General features: G+C 51.4%; 2 protein-coding genes across 2 annotated transcripts in view; one reads left to right on the top strand and one right to left on the bottom strand.

Moving 5' to 3' along the window:
• The window catches only part of COL5A3 (collagen type V alpha 3 chain), a 35747-nt gene extending 29293 nt beyond the window's left edge, over nt 1–6454 (bottom strand). The window contains exons 1-6 of the mRNA XM_008708137.2: nt 6367–6454; nt 2517–2678; nt 2233–2422; nt 2001–2157; nt 1182–1286; nt 710–862 (exon numbers count right to left, since the gene is read on the bottom strand). Coding sequence (XP_008706359.2) covers nt 710–862; nt 1182–1286; nt 2001–2157; nt 2233–2422; nt 2517–2678; nt 6367–6454 — 855 coding nt within the window. The remainder of the gene's footprint in view (nt 1–709; nt 863–1181; nt 1287–2000; nt 2158–2232; nt 2423–2516; nt 2679–6366) is intronic.
• A 1864-nt stretch (nt 6455–8318) lies between these two features.
• RDH8 (retinol dehydrogenase 8) lies at nt 8319–14780 on the top strand. Its single transcript, XM_008708096.1, has 6 exons — nt 8319–8421; nt 11096–11257; nt 11885–12064; nt 13274–13367; nt 13698–13881; nt 13988–14780. The coding sequence occupies exons 1-6, from the start codon at nt 8319–8321 to the stop codon at nt 14201–14203; spliced, it is 939 nt and encodes a 312-aa protein (XP_008706318.1). The 3' UTR covers nt 14204–14780.
• The last annotated feature ends 5329 nt before the right edge of the window (nt 14781–20109 follow it).

The raw sequence follows: 20109 nt of genomic DNA, 5'->3' as shown, positions 1-20109 counted from the left end.
CTAATAACCCATCAGGGACTCCCAAACCAATTATCTTATCCATGACCCCTTGAAAGTCATTCCTTCAACTGGTGATTCCAGTTGGTGACCCCGATGCCTTTTAATCAGTGGTCCCCCACTGATGACCTACCTTCCCAACTGATGATCCCCAGCAATGACCTCCCACCATTAACCCAGTAACAGCAACAGTGGTCTCTATCAATGACTTCCAACATGATCTCCACCTAGGAACCTCCCAAACATCGACCTCAATCAATATCTCCCTATAGTGACCCCCAACTAGCAATCTCTCAGGAAAGCCAAATAATACCCCCCAAGTAGACTCCTCCAATGAATAACCCTCACCAATGACCCCAACGAGTCAACCCCAAACAATGACACTCTAATGAACCATTATTCACCCCAGCTAATGGCTGTCCTTAACAGTATCCCTCATCAAGTGCCCCCTAATAATAAGGTAGTCATCTGGGTATGCCCCCTTCCTCTAGCCCCTAAAACTGGATGTTGGGGGGCAGAGATGGGAAAACTCTTAAGACAGTACCAGCCCCCCTCCACACATATACACACAGTTATCAGTCAGCTGAGAGAGGTCAAAGGTCAGGGATTGGAAACCAAAGGCAGAAAGCTTGGATGAGGCACCAGCAATCAGTGGGAATCAGAGACCAGAGGTCAGACAAAGAGCAGAGGTGAGTGGCCGCAGATCCCTTACCTGGTTCTCCAGGGAGCCAGGAGGTGGGCTTGGCATCAAAGTTTCCTTGTTCTTCTTCTTCCTTCCCTTCCCTTTACGACCTCGCCCTTTTTTCCTCCCTTTTCCCTTCCCCTTTCGTCGAGGGGGAGGAGTTTCTGTCTCACTCTGGGGGACCTGGGAAGAGGACCCCCATCAGGTCCAGAGCCCCTCAATGGAGGCCCCATTGCTCAGTCATCTGGACCATGCTGGCACATGGCCCATTGGTCCTATGTTTTGAAACCAGGGCTCACTCAGCCCTGTGACCTAAGGTCAGTCATGATCTGGGCTAGGAATCACTCAGTTATGTGACCTAGGTCAAGGTCACTCATGCCTAGGATCTTTTTGAGGGCAGGAGTCACTCCGTCCCATGGATAGGGGTCAGTATTCACTCATTCCTGAGACCTGGAGCCAGGGATTAATCAGCCTGTGACCTCAGGACAAGTCCTTCACTCACCCCTGTTGTTATAGGGTCCAGGTTGTCACAGCCAGGAAGGTATCGTTCACAGGCCTGGAAGGCAGCCTGAGGATCTGGGCTTATCAGCAACTCCTGAATATCTCCCTGGGGAGAGGATGGGGGTCAGGGAAGGGAGCCACAGGCTGACTCTGACACCCCATCCCATGCACCAAGACTCCCTCTATCCAAAGCACCCTGAGTATAAGGAGGGGGTGGCCCCACCACAGCCCCAGCAATCCCTCTGCCCCTCAAAATTCAGAGGAGGAAGATTCTGTCATGGTCACACCAGATCACAACCACACAAACCATACCCCACAACACCTGTCCTATCAGAGGCACATTTATTCCTTTGCTCTCAGGCACATGGTCACGCCTAATCTGTGCCAGGTGCCCTTCCGGGCTTTGGGGATAAGGAAGGGAACAAGAGGGATGTGGTCCCTGGCCCATGGAGGGGACACATCTCACAACCACACACAGTACAGCCACCACACCAAAAATACATCTGCCACCAGCCACACAATGCCAGGCCTTGCCAGCACCCAACATCACAACTGCCTGCACACAGTCACACACCATCATAACAACCGGTGTGGTCCTGCGTCACCAGCTTATTCTCCCACAAGTCAAGCGTGTGCCATCATGCACGACTGTTCTGTGGCTCTACTCTCACACACCACGGAGATGCACAGTGATGCATGCCGCTCCCTCTTCTCAGCTTCCTGGCACAAAGGTGAAGCTGGACATCTCCCTTTTCCTATCTCTTCTCCCTATTCAGGCTCCCATCCTCTGCCTCAGTTTCCCCTATCACCGAACCCCTACCTCAAAAGTCTCCTCCCCGAGGTCCTGGGTCCCCAACACAGTGAGTCCAGCTGTGCTGATGAATCGAGGCCCCTGGCCCAACGTGGGGGGCTGAGGCTCACAGTCAGCCACCAGAGTCACCATGCTGCCATCCACACTGACTGCCACACGGTGCCACCTGCAAGGGGACAGTCTCAGTGGGGGGTGCTTCTCACCCCACTTCTCTCTGGACCCCAACTTTCCCTGTACTCACCTGCCGTCCATGAGATTGACTTGCTGGGGGAAGGGGCTGAAGGAGTCACCTAGGAGGCCCAGAGCTGGCCCCAGAGCCAGGCCCAGCTGCCGAGTACCATTCTCATCATAAATGGATAGAAGGACAGATTGGTTGGCTGGCTGGCCCCGCAGAGTGATCAGCACAGAAAAGTTCTCAGGAAAGTGCCCGTCTGAAAGGGCAGAGGGAATGGGGCAGCTTAGATGGCCTATCAGGGACCCATGCTCCCAGAATGACCCTCTCCAAGCCCTCCTGCACTGACTCACCTGGAAAGAGCTCCCATGTGGGGATGCCAAGTGTGCTGGCCTTGCCAACCCTGAATGCCCGGTCACCCTCTGGGACCCGCTGGGGGCAGAGGCCAGGCCCCTCAAGGACCCCAGCCTGGCCCCCTCGCACACCCAGGGCCTTCAGCACATCCACAGGGCCTGCTGTAGAGAGAAGCCAAGGTGAAGGCAGTTAAGACAAACCCAGGACTCCAAGTGAGTAGCTCAGATTTAGGGAATTTGGCCTCCCGCTGTGTTTGTGGGTCAGGGAGAAGGAGCAGGCCTGGGACCTGCACCCACCTCACCACCCCACAGCTGTTCCAGCTTCATCAGCCTGTTGACTCCTGTTTTTTATTCCCCCCGCTTGGTCTTCTGGTGAGGGAAAAAAAAAAAGAAAAAAGAAAAAGAAAAGCTGACCTACTTCTGGGATGAATCAAGGCTTCCTGGCCTGAGCCCCAGAGCCAGACTGTCCCCTTCTCTGCACTCCCCCGCACCAACTCCCTGGGGCTGCTTCCCCAGCCTGAAGCCCCCTGCCAGGGGAAACCCACTTGGAGAGGAGGGGCTCGTTGCGTGTCTTTTTCCTCCACCTCCACCCTCTGACCTCCTCCTTTAACCACCACTTCCTCTGAACTCCTCCTCCCCGACCATCATCACTCATGATCTGCTCCCTTTCACCACTACCTCTCCTGAATTCTTCCTTCTGACCTCCTTCTTGATCACCATCACCCATGACCTCCTCCCTCTGCCTATACCAGTCTCCTCCATCTGACCCGTGACCTCCCCATTTTATCACCCTCTCTGACCTCCTCCTTATGACTACCTCTCTCTAATAACCTCCTGACCTCCTCCCTCTGACCCTATCCCTCTTATCCCAGGAAAGGAAGGAACTGGTCTGGCCCAACCAGATCCGAATCCAGGCCATCCTACCAGCCCCACCCCGCACAGCAGGCCAGTGCTAAGTGGAACCACATGGCTTGGGCAGGAGAGGGTGGGGGCTTCCCCTGGGCCCAAAGCCCCTGCCTGCTCTCCCCTCCCCCCAGCAGACTGTCCCACTGACCCCCTGACCCAGCCTCTTGGCAGGAGCTGGTTCTGTCAAATCTGCCCATGACCTCACCCTGGGGGCGGTTCTGCTGACCTCACCACTGGGAGTCAGGGTGGGGGGCCAGACTTGGGGGAGATAGGGTTGTGGATGAGGGACCCCCATCCCTCAGCTCCTCCTGGGTCAGACCCTCCTGGGTCAGACCCTTCATTCTCCAGACCTTACAGACCCTTATTCCAGCCTCAGCTCACTCTTGCCCCCAACCTCTTGTTCTTTCTTTCTTCTCTCCCCCTCCCTGTCCTCTCTCTCTGTCCCACTTTCTGTGCTGGTCTTTCCAGGTCCCTCTCGGCATCCAACTCTGAATCAGTGTCTCTCTCTCTCTCTTACTTCCTAGCTCTCTCTCTTTCTCTCTCTGTCTATTGGTATTTCATAGATATATATCTGTGTGGATTACTCTCCCCAGCCCTCTCTCACTCTTTCTCCATCCACGCCCCCCAATTCTGCTGCCACCACCAGCCCCCGCTCTAATTGCCTGTTCTCTGGCTGAGCTGTCATTAAGAGGTATTTGGGTTACAGTCCCCTGGGACTAAGATCTGGGCTCCCAGGCTCTGTCAACCACAAGGGTCACTCCCCCATGGAATGATCATCCCAGCTGCACCCCCCCCCCAGGCTGGGGCCCAGTGGAGGGCTGAGATCTATGACCCCATACAGTGTGGCTCTCCTCTCACCCAGACCCCTGTCTCTATGCTGTGGGAAGGGGTGTCTGGTTGACCAGCTGCTCATTCACATTGAAAAAGTCCTTCCCAGCACCTAACCCAAATGTCTCCTGCTCCAATCCTGCATCTCCTCTGTAATGACCTTTCAGAAACTGACTGCCCTTTCTTTTCGTGGCTGGCTTTGTGACAAGGAGACACACAAGAGGCATTGAGTCCTGCCTGCAGGGCCAGAGGGTGGGGGTCTGTCAGGGACCCAGCCTGACCTTCCCCCACACTCTCCCCTGTGCTGATCAGGGCCCCAGGGAGACGTTGGTTGGGGTCTAGGATATGAAGGGAGGCAGGCAGGGACTAGGCTGTGACATGGCTGGGATCTCCTCAGAAAGGTAGGAGAGCACAGGTGTGAGTGTGTGTGCCATTGTATACATGCATGAGATTGTGCAAGCGTGTGCGAAACTCCATAGAGACCAGGGAATGGCTGAGCATGTGATTTGTGGATGTGTCAGTGTGCGCCAAGTATCTGGCCTCCGATGGAGACTGGGTGCAGTTGTCTGGTGTGTGGCTGGACGTCCATTGAGTTGTGGTCCTGGCAGTGAGCAGGTGATGCAGGTGAGTCTGTGACTGTAATAGATCAGACTCGAGATGGGGGAATGTGGTTATACGTGAGAGTATGGCCAAGTCGGGGAGTAGGTGACTGGGTGTGAACGCTGACCGGGTTGCGTGGATACCAGTGGAAGCACGTGCCAGAGCTGCAAGGCGTAGGAGGGTGACAAAGGCTGTGACCCTGTGGCGGGTGGCTGCTGGGGTTGCCCGGGGCGTGGGCACCGGTGTTTAACATTCCTGGTGTCCCAGAAGGTTATATTCTGAATGGATGCGTGAGATTGCACGACTGTGTGGATGTGTGAGCATGGGAATGGGACATGCGCCAATTTGGGATGATCCACGTGAGCAGGCACCTCCCTGGACTCCAGAGAAAGTGAGAAAGTATAGGACGGGGTGTGTGTGTGTGTGTGTGTGTGTGTATGTGTGTCTGTGTGTGTTGGGGGGCTGAGTTCACATTAGGGAGGGATTTCCAGAAGGGCCTAGCCCAGGCTCTCTGAAACCAGGGATGCCACTTGAGGGACCCCGACCTTCCCAAACCCCTGGGCGCCCCCAACCCCGAACCCTGCGGGCGGAGCGCGGCGTCCAGCCAGAAGCGCGCAGCTGGGCGTGCGTCAGCGCTGACTCACTCGTCCGGCGGCCCCCGGGACCCCTTGAGGCCCCTGAGAAATTCCTCAGGAAAAACACCCGGGGCTGGCTCAGCTGGGGGGAGCAACTTCCACTTCCGCCCCCGCCCGCGCTCCGCCCCGCCCCGCCCCGCGCCCCGCCCCGCCTCGCCCCTCACCGCGGCCCTCCCGAGGCCCTGTCCATGGTGCTGATCCCGGCTCTGGGGAGCGCGGGGTGGGGGGAGGGGAGAGAAGTGGGAGCAGAGAAGGTGGGGGCGCGCCAATTGGAGGCAGAGGAGGGAGAGGAAGAATAGGATGAAGCCATTAGGGCAAAGAAACTCTGAATTCCCGATTAGCCCACTCCCATACTCGTCCCCACTCACCATCACCCTCAGAATCATCCACTCAAGTCCTCCTGGGCCATTATTTACACCCCCAAACACAACCGAACTCCTCATTGGGTCACCCAAAGACAATCACACGCGTAACACACGATTACTCTCTAAGTCAGCCCCACACAGACACACCCACAACACAATCACACACTTGGCCATCGCACATATTCATACAATAATCGTCAACTCCCACACCCAATTTCCCACACCCAATTTCACTTCAAATGGCCTCACACACATTGCTACACACACACCTATAAATTGCATTCATTCCAACGCATCCACCAGTAAAACTCGGTCACACGTTTCCCGCCTCCCCTCAGCTGTCACACCCACAAATCGCCCAGAGTCTGATACGCGCGCCGAAACACAGCACCCCCGCCACGCGCAACACTCACGCCCGCCTCTCACTCCCCCCATTCCTGACTCCACCCCATCTTTTGGGACCTCGCTAGATCCTGCACTCCAGATCCGATTCCTATCTCCTCCTTTCCGGCTCACCGGCCTGTGTCCGGAGCAGAAGCTGCAGCGAGGCCAGAAGCAGACAGAGGCTGGCCCGCGGCTGGCCCAGGCCTCGGCGACTCCCCATCCCGGCGGGGCCCACACGCAAGGCGGGGACCGGCCGGGGCGTCCACGGGGCGCGGCGACTCCTAAGGCTCCGGGCACTCACTAGCCGCGGCCCGCTGCACTCGGGCTCGGCAGGAGACTGCAGGAGACCCCGCCCTGGCCTCGCCCTGCGCTCCAGCGCCCGGCCGGGCGGGGCTCGCTGGAGGAGGGGGGTGGCTGACAGCTGGTGGGGGAGTTGGGAAAGTTTGTGTGGAGTGCTGATTGGCCGGCTAGGGCTGGAGCCCTGGGCCGGGAGCCGGGCCCTTCTTGCCCCACCCCACAGTGGAGGAAAAGGGTCACTCCCACCCAGCCTTAGAATTCGGGGTCCCAGACTTACCCCAAACCCTTTCCTCCTAACAGGCTCCCTCAAAAGAGATCTTAGCCTTATTCAAACCTTCAGCCTCATCCAGGCCCTAGAATTAAGGCCTTATACAGCTTTATTCCAAATCTTTTCTGTCTCACCCAGGCCCCCAGATGGGGTCCCAGCCTGATGCCAAATTTTCACCGACTTGCTTTACCCCAGTGGCTTAGCCGCACAATGGGAGGTACCAGCTTCATCCCAGGCCTTCCCTTCGTCTCTAAATAAAAAATCCTCATCCCACCTCCAACGTCACACCCGATTACAAGATGGTGTTCCCAGCCTTACCCCAAACCCTCATTTCTCCTCCCAAATTCCAGAATTGGATGTCCTGGCCTCACCCCCAAACGTTTGACCCAGATTCCAAAGCACAGTTTTCAATTTCCCCCAAACCCATTTCCATCCCTAGCCCTGATTCAGGTCCCCACATGGATGCCCCAGCCCCAATTCCAAATCTTCACATACGCCCCCATTAAACGGGAGTCTACCCCCATCTTCTGACATATCTATGCCCATTCTCCTCTTTGAAAGGAACCTTCTGGAACCACACTCTTTGTCCTTCAAAACAGGGCACTGCCTGAGGGAGAGGTGGATACCTGCCATTCCTGGGGTGAGGTAGAGCTGCCCCTCACCCTACTGGGACCCCCCACTGTGAAGCTCGCTCCCCCCAGGGGGTCACATGGAGCTGTGTGTGCAATTGAACCGAACGAGTGCAGACTTGTGGGATCTGAGGGAGCTTCTGCAGGGAGGAACCTAAGGGGCGTATCCTGGGCCCTGAACTGCCCTGCCCTGGTGAAGAGGGAGAAGCCGGCAGTGTCTCCCTCCCAGCCTCTGGCTCCACGGACAAAGAGTGTCTGTGTCCCTGGAGAGGAGGGGCGGGGCCCCATCTGGCCTGAGGGTGAAATGGGGGCTGTGGGGTGGGGAGAAGAGAGGGAATCTCCCCAAGCTGCTCCTCCTCCCTCCTCAGGGACCTCAGAGGCTAAGACTTCTCCTGCTAAAAGATTCTCCTAAAGAGAGTGCCCTGCCCTGCCTTGCTGGGAAGTTCTTCATAGTCTACCCCCATCTTCTGACATATCTATGCCCATTCTCCTCTTTGAAAGGAACCTTCTGGAACCACACTCTTTGTCCTTTTATTTCACTCTTTCCCTCTCACCAGAGATTCTTTCCCCAGAATAGACAGGGAGAGAATGCCCCTGCTAATTCCTCCAGCCCTGATGATTTACAGTCATATAAAAAGACCCTAGTTGTCAGTGTAGCAGTGAGAAGAAATTTTTGACAGATAAAGGGAAGAGGCTATTATGAGGTTAAAAGATTCCCCCCCTCCGCAGCTGCCTGCCCAGGGTCAGTTCAGAATTGGTGTCTTCCGGGGCCCCTTCACCTTGCAGGGGATTGATAGGAGGGTGTCTAGGAGGTGGGGGGATGAAGCAAGGATGGGTGATGGGAGTCAGGTGCTGGCCAGCAGAGGTCACCCATCCAGGGAGAGATCAACATGGCTGACGCACCCCGGACTGTACTGATCTCAGGCTGCTCCTCGGGAATTGGCCTGGAGCTCGCAGTGCAGCTGGCTCATGACCACAGGCAGCGCTACCAAGGTTAGAGGCCCAGGGTGGGGCCGGGAGGGGCAGGGGTGGGCATGGCTTCTGAGGACCTTCAGCCTTCCTGGCACCATTTCCACTAGCCCATCCCATCAGCTGTATGTGTGGGCTTGAGGAGGACCCAGGACACATGGAGGCCCCCTTCCCACCTCTGTTCATGAATCATCCCCTCATCCCACAAATATTTCTTGTGCACCTACGGGGTGTCAGGCACTGTTCTAGGTGCTGGAAACACAGCTGTGAATAAAACAGACAAAAATCTCTGCCCTGAGCAATGGTGTAGTGAGGGAGGGGAGGGACGACAGATAATAAACAGATTTTTAAAATTGTATAATATGTCTAGTGCTAAGAAGTGCTAAGAAGCAAAGTAAAGTAAGTGTGTGGTATAGTAGGAGGTGGGGGGAGGTGATATTTTTTAAAGGGCTGGTGGGGAGGGCTTCCCTATGGTTCCACTTGGGCATTCCCTAGTACTCCCCTCCCCCACCCCTCCCCAGATTACTGCTCCAAGATAAGGCTCTTAAGTGACCCTGACCTTGCGGGCTTAAGGGGGGCCTCTAAATCTAGAGCCTTAGCCTCCTGCAACTGTGGAGTAAATTGCCTCAGTCTGCACTACACCCATGCGAGCCTCTGACCCAGAGCAGGACGGAGCTGAAGTGGGCAAAGGGCCGCTACTTAAGAGGAGGCTGCAGAGGGCAAGGGCATTGTCCCAGTTGGCAGAGTGGCTTCTCCCAGCCCTCTGCCCTCTGTCTTAGAGACACACCAGCTTTGGATGTGACAGACTGAGTGCCAGTGTGCAGGGAAGTGGTTGTGCTGTGTGTGTCCCTGTGGACAGGCAGAGGAGTGTATTAAACTGAAGGATGTTTATTGAGTGTTTACAAAGTGCCAGGTTTGATCTAAATGTTGTGCATCTAGTAAGCCATTTAATTCCCATATCACCCCTATGAGGTGGCCACCAATGTTAGCCCCATCTTAGAAATGAGGAAACTGAGGCACAGAGTGCCCAAGATCCTTGCCCAAGGTCTCCCCACTGGAAAGTGGCAGAACCTGGATTTGAACCCAGGCAACCCAGCCCCTGGGGCCACACTTGTCACTGTATGTAGACGCGTGTGGTCCCATTCATCTGTGCAACCCCCGTGATTCACACAGGCCCACAGACTATATGAACATGCCCCCCAAGGCTGTGCATGTATGACTGTGGGTACATGCATGAAGGGTACAAACATGTATACAGGGGTTTAAGCTCAGCACTCCAACAAACCCAGGTTCAAATCCCAGTTCTAACACTTATTAGTGGTGGGACAGGCAAGGAACTTCATTTTGTTAAGCGTCAGTGTGTTAATCTCTATGATAGAGATAATAACTTTACCTACTTATTCTGGCTACTATTGCTAAAGTACAAATCATTCTAAAATTTCTGGTGTAATAGAACAATGGTAATCATCTATCTCTCATGGTTTACAAAAGTCATAAATTTGGAAGGGTGCAGCTAGGCAGTTCTCGCTCAGGGTCAAAGGCTACAACTAGAACAGTGGGGGCTAGTCACAGGCTGGGGCAGGCATCTCTCCTCCTTCTAACAATCTCAGGTCTTCTCCATGTGGTCCCTCTATCTGGCTAGCTTGGGCTTCCTCCCAGCATGGTGGCCTCAGGATAGCTGGGCTGCTACAATGTGGCTGAAGAGTGAACATTACAGAGGCACCTGGGTGGCTCAGTCAGTTGAGCATCCGGCTCTTGGTTCCAGCTCACCTCATGGTTTCAGGGTCCTGAGATCAAGCCCCGCATCCGGCTCCACATTCAGAGTGGAGTCAGCTTGGGATTCTCTCTCTTCTTCTCCCTCTGCCCCTCCCCTACTCCTGCTCTTTCCCTCTCTCAAATAAATAAATAAACAAAATCTTAAAAGAAAAGAAAAGATGTGAACGTTACAGCAAACAAGGCAGAAACTGCAATACCTTTTCCTTTTTCAACCTAATCCCAGAAGCCACACGATGTTACTTTCACCACATTCTATTAATTCCCAGCTAGTCACAAGATTCAAAGAAAAGGAGATGAGATACATGGCTTCAGGGGGAGCAGCAAAGTTCTCAAGGAGCATATGCGATGAAAGCTGTTGTGGCCATCTTTGGAAATAAGTCCGTTTCCTAATCATAGGATTCTCGTGAGATTAGAGACAACACTTATAAAAGTGTTCAGCACAGTGTTTGGCACATAGTAGCTACTCAGTAAATTGACAGTTCTGTGGATGATGTAGACGTGGCTATTTGTATTTGCACACACACACAAGGCACATATATTGACCCTAAATGTGTATGCATTTTTTTTCTCAAGGCAGTATGTCTTATATTTATTTTATTGTCTTACTTACTGGACTATAGATTCTGTGAAGGCAGGGACTTTGCCTCTTATTTCATGCAGTAGTCTCAGCACCTAGAATAGGGCATAAGGTATACTAGGTAGATGCTCAGTAAATGTTGGATGAAGGGATGGAGGGAGGGATGAAAGTACATGTAAATGTATGTACACAGTATGCATTTGTGGTTGTGTACTGAACATAGGTATGTAAACCTGTGGCTCTCCATCCCTCTGTGACTGCTCATGCCAGATCATGGAGATATGTAAGTGAATGCACAGGGGAAAGGAACCCAGTGCTTGTCCCAACTCTGCTTTCTGTCCCCAGTGGTGGCCACCATGAGGGACCTGGGAAAGAAGGGGACACTGGAGGCAGCTGCTGGGGAAGCTCTGGGGCAGACCCTCACCGTGGCCCAGCTGGACGTGTGCAGTGACGAGTCAGTGGCCCAGTGTCTCAGCTGCATCCACGGAGGGGAAGTGGATGTGCTGGGTGAGACTGAACAGCCCCTGGGGTCACCCCCCCTTCCCTGACCTAAGCACAGATCCTCCTTACAGTGAATCCTCTCCCACGTCTGAGCACCAGCCTTCTTGCTTCACCAGCAACCTCAAGCCCTGGACAGAAGGGGTAGACAAGCTGGCTAAAAGCCCAGGGTACCAGTGTATTAGGGTTACAAGAAATAAACTGAGTCCTGGGGGTAGGGTGAATTTTATTGAATAGAACATCTCACATTTGGGGAAAACCATATGTAGTTGGAAAAGTTATTTGGTTAGTCATTTGGGGAAGGGAGCATGATGAAGAAGCAACATATGATCCCTCAACGACCTTCTAAGGAGGGTGGGTGTGGCTGTTTTGATGCAAATTGGGGTCAGAGCTGAATTGCTCTTGCATTACGGGTAGGCAGCTCCCAGCAGCCCTTCCCCCAACCCAGGGTTCGGAGTCCCCATAGCAAATGCTAAACTATATGTAAAGATCATCAGGGCTCCACATTTGTCCACTCAAGATACTCAGGACTGGCCCTGAATTTGGAGTAGGGGGTGGGATAATTCAGGGAGTGTCCCTAGAGGAACACTAGAAGGGTTGGGGGGACCTCAAGGTAACTTTCAGTCCCCTCCTTAGTGAATAATGCTGGAGTGGGCCTGGTGGGGCCCCTGGAGGGGCTCAGCCTAGCTGCCATGCAGAACGTCTTTGATACCAACTTTTTCGGGGCTGTCCGTCTGGTCAGAGCTGTCCTTCCTGGCATGAAGAGAAGGAGAAAGGGCCACATTGTGGTGGTCAGCAGTGTCATGGGGCTGCAGGGTAAGCCCTGGGGACCCATCCCTGGGAAACTTCCTAGTATCTGACCCTCCCCAGGCTGGAAGAATGGCAAATAGGTTTTAGCTCATATTCCAAATGAGCCTGTGTTGAGAAGGATTCTGAAGCTCTCTAGGAAACATTTCTGGATTAGATTATGTCTGCCATGTTGCAAGAATAGGCAGTAGTGTTATAAATGCTGCCAATGGCCATCCACATTCAGCATCGACCCTACTTCTGGATACCCCTAAAAATCTCTCCTGACCATCTCCCCAAAACCAAAGGAACCATCCGTACTCCTTTTTATTTATTTATTTTTTTAAAGTAGGGGCCACGGGTGTGGAGCCCAGTGCAGGGCTTGAACTCACAACCCTGAGATCAAGACTTTTCTGAGATCAAGAGTCGGACGCTTAACCGACTGAGCCACCCAGGCACCCCAGAACTCCTTTCCTGTGACATTTTCCAGCCAAATACCTCTAACCAAGCCCCCAGAGACGTCTAGCTGTGGGGCTCTGAGGTTCTGCAGTAAGAGAGAGCAGTGATTGTTTAGCAATGTCTGCTTTTAGGCTACTATGGAGACCACCTATTTGCCATCCATGCTCCTGGGTCTTTCCTCCTCGAACCCCTCTAGACTCCCTTCCTCCCCCTGGAAATGCTCTGGGGTCTGCCCCCACCTCCTCAACAGCCCCCTGAAGAATCCACCTTATTTGTTTGTTTGTTTGTTTGTTTGTTTAAGAATCCGCCTTATTTATTATCCCGTCATGGGGAATCCGTAACTACTACTCAGTCCCATGTCGTTGGCTCCTCTTTCAGCTGCACCTCCTGACCTCAGGGGTCACATTCATTCTCAATGAGGACACATAAGAACCCTGCTGAATAAGACTTGCCCTCAGGGACCCTGGCAATTCTATGCTCAAGTGGCCCAGAGGTTTAGAAGATGGAGGGAAGTAGGGTTTTCCAGGACTAAGGGCAAATGGAGCACTGGGAAGAGGCAGCACGTGGCACCCCAAGACAACCTCACTCTGAGCGCACGGGCTCATCCTTCAGCCTATGCTCCCATCACACATACATACACTCATCATGTTGGCCCTAGATATCCCCCCATTCTGATCTTTAAGCCCTCTTTGCTCTGTCTCCTAAAGACCCCATGTCCCTCTGGACCCACAAGCCCATCGCCCAGACCCCAAAGGGCCCAACCTCCTCCAATCCTCTCAGGTGTCGTGTTCAATGAAGCCTATGCAGCCTCCAAGTTCGCCCTGGAGGGGTTCTTCGAAAGTCTGGCGGTCCAGCTGCTGCAGTTCAACATCTTGTGAGGCGGGCATTTGTGTAGTGATGGGGGGGAATGGGAGACGGTGGTGGACCAAAATGAAGGAAGGGGAGGTGGTGAGGGGAAGTGGGCTGGGAAGGCAGTGATGGTGGGAAGAACAAGGCAGTGGTGAGAAAGTGGAATCAGGAATGAGGGAAATGGAGTTATCAGAAGAGGATGGGGCAGTACTGGGGATGGGCAGTAGAGGGGTTGGGGGAGTCAGGAAGGATGAAGTAATGATGAGAGAAATGGGGGGAGAGGGGGGAGAGGGACAGTAATGGGGCAGCGAGTGGGTTGAGGTACCAGACCCCCTACCCCTCCCGATGTCCCCAGCATCACCCTAGTGGAACCTGGCCCGGTGGTCACTGACTTTGAGGGGAAGCTCCTGGAGCAGGTTTCCACAACCGAGTTCCCGGACACTGACCCTGACACTCTGCACTACTTCCGGGATTTCTACCTCCCTGCCTCCAGGGAGCTCTTCCGCTCTGTAGGACAGAGCCCACAAGATGTGGCCCAGGTGAGTGGGGAACCCAGAGCCCCAAGAAATGGCTCAGGTATGTGAGGGTGCCCCACCCTGCAAACCGCCCTCCCCAAATCCAAGAGCTCAGGGCTCCACCCCATAGGTCATTGTCAAGGTGATCAGCTCGGCCAGACCACCCCTGCGCCGACAGACCAACGCCCGATACGCTCCGCTGGCTGCGCTCAAGGCCGTGGACCCCTCAGGCAGCCTGTACGTGCGCACCACACACTGTCTGCTCTTCCGCTGGACACACCTTCTCAACCTTGGCCTTCGATGTCTGGCCTGCGGCTGCCTCCGCTTCCGAATATGGCCCCGGTGAGCAGAGTCTCACCCAGCCCTCCCCACCTCTGAACAGCCAGGCCTCCTCAGTTTACACCCATCTCAGAGGCCAGGACAGACCCTTCCTTCCTTCCTTCCTTCCTTCCTTCCTTCCTTCCTTCCTTCTTTCCTTCCTTCTTTCCTTCAGCAAACTCTGCCTGACCTACTCTGTGCCTGGGCATTGCCGGGACCCCAGAAATTCCTCAGCATTCATGCACACACCCCTCCATAGTCAGGGCTGGGGCAGAGAGAGGGACCCTTGGACCCTGGGCTGAAGAGCCCAGACAGAGCAAGGACCTGGAGCTGTGTCTGGGAAGGCAAGGGAGGCGTCCTGGAGGAGGGGACATTGTTGCTGGACCTTGAAAGATGAGATAGACTGCCTCATTCAACCTCTGGACTTTATTATCTTGGGCCTGGGAATACAAGGATGATCTAAAACCCCCTCCACATAGAACTGAGTTGACAAAGGGGTCTTCAGACTTTTCCGGTCACACACTCCGTCAGCAAAATGTTTGTGCACTCACCAGCAGTGCATGTATATTTTTTCATAAAATACATATTTGTAACCACTAGCAATCACTATATTAAATATTTAATAAAGCTCAATTCCTTATGTCTAAATAAAAAATTTAAAAAGCAGTAAGGTTCACTTCACACACATTAGAATGGCAGCTATAAGTAAACCAAGCAAGCAGACAAAAACTCCAGAAAGTAACAAGTGTTGGTGAGGATGCAGAGAAATTGCAGCCCTTGGGCACTGCTGGTGAGAATGTAAAATGCTGCAGTCACCATGGAAAATAGTGTAGTAGTTCCTCAAAAAATGAAACAGAATTAGCATGTGACCCAACAAGTCCATTTCTGGGTATTAACCAAAAGAATTGAAAGCTAGGTCTCAAAGAGATATTTGCACACCTGTGTTCATAGCAGCATTATTCACAGTGGCCAAAAGGTGGAAGCAACCTTGTGTCCATCAGCAGAAGCCTGGATAAACTCAACGAGGTATATCCATACGATGGAATATTTTTTAGCCTTTAAAAGGAAGTGAATTCCGACACCTGCTACAACATGAATAAACATTGAGGACATTATGCTCAGTGAAATAAGCCAGACAGAAAAAAGACAACTACTGTCTGATTCCATTTAGATGATGTCCCTAGAGGAGCGAAATCCACAAAGACAGGAAGTAGATGGGGGGGGGGGTCAATGCTTAGTGGGAAGAGAGTTGCAATTTTGCAAGATAAAGAGTTCTGTGGATGGATGGTGGTCGTGGCTGCACGACAGTGCGAATGGACTTGATCCTAATGAATTGTGCACTCAAAAATGGCGAAGATGGTAAATTTTGTGTTGTGTATATTTCGTCACAATTAAAAATTTTTAAAAAGCAATAGGGGTCCAAGTTTCTTGGCCCTCGTGTGGAGAGTTTGGAAGCAAATGGACTCTGGGTGTAAATGCAGACCCAGCCTCTTGTTCACTGGGTGACCCTGGGCAGGTGACTTCCTGGTGTCATCTTCCGGAAAGCAGAGCTGACAATAACGGCACTGAAATGATAGGAAAAGCACCCTGCACTGTTTTTCCATTTCACTTGGAGTTTTTGGTGTGGTTCATGTTTCGCTACCACCTTGGAATGCCAGGCTCCAGGCGAAGGTGTTTTAATTAATGTTTGCTCTTGCAGCCTTATCAGATAGAGGCACTCAGAACCTGCCCAGTTCATAAATGAGGAAACTGAGGTTGTCCCGAGCAGAGGGGAGGGGCAGGAATCCAGCCTAGGTCTGTCCAACTCAGTCTATGCTGGTCCTCAGGGGTCTCTAGGAACCTCTTCTAGGAAAAGAGAAACTGAGTTCAGGGCTCGTGAAAGAGTCAGTGCAGAGATAATGGGGCTACTTAATATTTTTGGTCAAATGAATCCCTCCTTTCCCCTCCCGGACACTGGATTTTTTTTTTTAAAGATTTTATTTATTTATTCGACAGAGATAGAGACAGCCAGCGAGAGAGGGAACACAAGCAGGGGGAGTGGGAGAGGAAGAAGCAGGCTCATAGCAGAGGAGCCTGATGTGGGGCTCGATCCCATAACGCCGGGATCACGCCCTGAGCGAAGGCAGATGCTTAACCGCTGTGCCATCCAGGCGCCCCAGGACACTGGATTTTTGAAGCGATGTTGGAATACCTGCAAAAGAGTATATGAAATTAGATCATGACGATGGTTGCACAGCCTTGTGACTATACCAAAGGCACTGAATCTTGCACTTTATTATTTTTTTAAGATTCTATTTATTTATTCGACAGAGATAGAGATAGCCAGTGAGAGAGGAAACACAAGCAGGGGGAGTGGGAGAGGAAGAAGCAGGCTCACAGGGAGAAGCCTGATGTGGGGCTCGATCCCGTAACGCGGGGATCACGCCCTGAGCCAAAGGCAGACGCTTAACCGCTGTGCCACCCAGGCGCCCCTGAATCTTGCACTTTAAAACGGCAAATTTTATGGTATATGAATTTTATCTTGATTTAAAAATTAAATACATTTTTTAAAGATTTTATTTATTTATTCGACAGAGACAGAGACAGCCAGCGAGAGAGGGAACACAAGCAGAGGGAGTGGGAGAGGAAGAAGCAGGCTCATAGCGGAGGAGCCTGATGTGGGGCTCGATCCCAGAACGCCGGGATCACGCCCTGAGCCAAAGGCAGACGCTTAACGACTACGCCACCCAGGCGCCCCTAAATACATTTTTTAAAAAGAATATATGAAGCCCGCATGTGCAAGAGGTCTTTGGATTGTCGATAGGAGGCATCAGCGGGAGATGAGAGGCTGGGAAGAGTGTAAGACCAGAGTATTTCTCCCCCAAGCTCCCTCCATGGGGGTCACTGTGCATTAGCAGCATTTCTCCATCCACTGGAGGCCCCAGCTCCAGTTTCTGAGAACCACTCCCTCCCTTTGCCCCTTCCAGCTAAAGATGGTGATGGGACCCCACAATTGCCAGCAAGATGACATGACACTATCCTCCTTAGGGCTATGCACCTTCTGTCCTCACCTTTACAATCGTCCTTGTCTTCATTGGTCCCCAAATTACCCACTTTGAGTGTGCTCTTTCCATCTGGGACTCTGAATGCATACACACTAGCCCACCAGCAGACTCCACCATTAGAACACGATTGATACTTGCTGCCCGCCTTACCCCAAGGGTCTCCACCATCCTGATTTCCGTGTTCAACATTCTCTTGCTTTTCAAGAAAGTCCCTTCAATAAATTATTTCAAAAGACAAATTTGGGGTGCCTGGGTGGCTCAGTTGGTTGTGTCTGCCTTCTGCTCAGGTCATGATCCCAGGGCCCTGGGATTAAGCTTCTCTGGGTGTCATCATTCGGCTCAGCAGGGAAGTTGGCTTCTCTCTCTCCCCCCCCACCCGCCCCCACTGCTCGTGCTCTCTCACTCTCTCTCAAATAAATAAATAAATAAATAAATAAATAAATAAAGTCTTTAAAAAAAAAAAAGACAGGGGCACCTGGGTGGTTCAGCCAGTTAAGCATCTGCCTTCGGCTCAGGTCACGATCCCAGGGTCCTGGGGTCGAGCCCTGCATCAGGTTCTCTGCTCGGTGGGGAGCCTGCTTCTCCCTCTGCCTCTGCTCTGCCTACTTGTTCTCTCTCTCTGTCAAATAAATAAAATCTTTAAAACAATTTTTAAAAAGACAAATATATCTTCTTGCCAAGAAGGAAAGCCAACATAGTCACCATAAGTGAAGCCAAACTCACTTATTTACAGGTGGGGCATCCAATATTCCAAGCCCCATACTCATAGACTCCTGGTGTGCGAAAATGCCAGACCTTCTCTCTCAGATTCTCTTGCAGCTAGGGAGTGAGCACGTGACCCTGATTCCACTCGGCAGATGTACAGATTTAGATTTGAGAACCCACCACCCAAAGGAGGAGGACTCAGGAAAGGGAGGCAGCAGAAGGGACATTGTGAGTGCCCAGGGTTGTCAGCAGAAGCCAGAGCTGCAGCTGGTTTCAGGAGAATGATTTAAGCTGTGGCCTTAGCTGCTGGCCTGCACCCTTATTTTGTCCCTTTCCATCTTCAAAGGCTGGTGATTTCATTAGCCACCAATATCCACCGGATAAATTCCTTTGCAGCTTAAATCACCCTAAGTCAGCTTCTGTTGCATAAGGAAGAATCACCACCAATCCAGATGGCAACATAAAAGCAAAAATGCAGTGGAGGAGGGAGGACTGTTATTATAGTCTAGCTGGATGCCATTGCCAAACAACAGAAATTGGCCAACGTTCAGAAGGGGTTGAAGACACACTAACCCTTGTTCTTGATTTCTACACTCCCACCTGCCCCTCTGTCTTCCCCATCTTAGCAAAGATAAGTCTGTTCGAGTTGCTCATGCCAAAAATCGTGGAGTCATCTCTACTTCCTCTCTCTCATACCTCACAGCTAATCAGATCTTGTTCACTTGACCTGCAAAATATATTTAGAACCAACCATTTCGCAACACCTTCTGGGTCCCCACCTTAATCCAACCACCAACACTTTTCAGCTGGAGTATTGCACCAGTCCCCTCTCTGCTCCCACCTTCTGCTCTTGCTGCCCCCCTACAATCCATTCTCCACACCACAGCCCAGAAGATCCTTTAAAAGCAGCTTTTGAATTGATAAAATGCCCAGTGTTTTTAAAAATCAATATATATGTGTATGTATATATAAAAGAATATTTTAAAAGCAATTCTCCCAGCTTCCTCTTTCCCTCAACTGCCCAATTCCTGACACCCCCATCTCGAGTTATCTACCCAGATTTTCTTTCTAATTATACTAGAAAAAAAAAACTGATAAATGGATAAGCAAACTGTAGTATATACATACAAAGGAATGTTATTCAACCTTCAAAAGGAAGAAAATTCTGGCACATGCTACACCATGGATGAACCTTGAAGGCATTATGCCAAGTGATATAAGCCAGACACAAAAGGACAAATACATTATATGATCCCATTTATGTAAAGTACACAGCATCTGCAAATTCATAGACAAAAAGTAAAACAATGGTTAACAGAGGCTGAGGGGAGTGGAAATGGGAAGTTAGTGTTTAATGGGGACAGAGTTTCAGTTGGGGAAGACGGGACGTTCTAGAGATGGATGGTGGGGATAGTGGCACAGTGATATGAGTGTGCTTGATAGCATTCAACTGCACACTTGAAAATGGTTAATGGTAAGTTTTGTGGTGTTTAGATTTTATCACAATTTTAAAAATAAACATGGGGAACTTACATGGAAAAACAGACTATATATGTACATACACGTGTGCATATACGTATATATATATTTATTTAACTTTCACAAAAAGCTGCATACTATACACCTAAACACAAACTTTAGTTCTTTCCTTGAATAATATGTCTTAGAAGTGTTTGCATATCGGCCCAAGCAGACGTCCTCATTCTTTTGCACAGCTGCAATATATATTCCATTGTGTAGATGGACAATAATTTATGCAACTGGTCCTGTACTGATGAGTCTTTGGGCTCGCTCCAATCCTTTCCTATTATATAAACGACTGCAATGAATAACTTCATGTGCATACGTCATTTCACACATGTGCAAGTGTTTCTGTCACGGGATTACTTGGCCGAAGAAACTATGCACTTGTCATCTTTATGAACATTATCAAATTCATCTCTATTGGGAAGGACTGATGTCCATATGTTAGCACGGTCGCTTCCGCACAGCCTCACCACACTGCACATGATTTGTCTTCTACATTTTGGCCATTCTAATGGGTAAAAATTACTATCTCATATTTCTCTTATTTTAACTTGCATTTCTCTTATTATGAGTGAGGTTGACTGTCTTTTCATATGTCAAAGAACCTTTTGTATTTCATTTTTTTAAAAAGACTTTATTTATTTATTGGACAGAGAGA

Source organism: Ursus maritimus, unplaced genomic scaffold (assembly GCF_017311325.1).
Source record: "Ursus maritimus isolate PB19 unplaced genomic scaffold, ASM1731132v1 scaffold_14, whole genome shotgun sequence".
Lineage (NCBI taxonomy): Eukaryota > Metazoa > Chordata > Mammalia > Carnivora > Ursidae > Ursus > Ursus maritimus.
The sequence above is the reverse complement of the archived record's forward strand: the minus strand, read 5'-3'. Positions and strand labels throughout refer to the sequence as shown.

Coding starts and splice junctions, on each gene's coding strand:
- RDH8 (XM_008708096.1), top strand. CDS start 8,319: ATGGCTGACGCACCCCGGACTGTACTGATCTCAGGCTGCTCCTCGGGA. Junction 8,422..11,095: donor CCACAGGCAGCGCTACCAAG/GTTAGAGGCCCA, acceptor TTCTGTCCCCAG/TGGTGGCCACCATGAGGGAC. Junction 12,065..13,273: donor CAGTGTCATGGGGCTGCAGG/GTAAGCCCTGGG, acceptor CAATCCTCTCAG/GTGTCGTGTTCAATGAAGCC.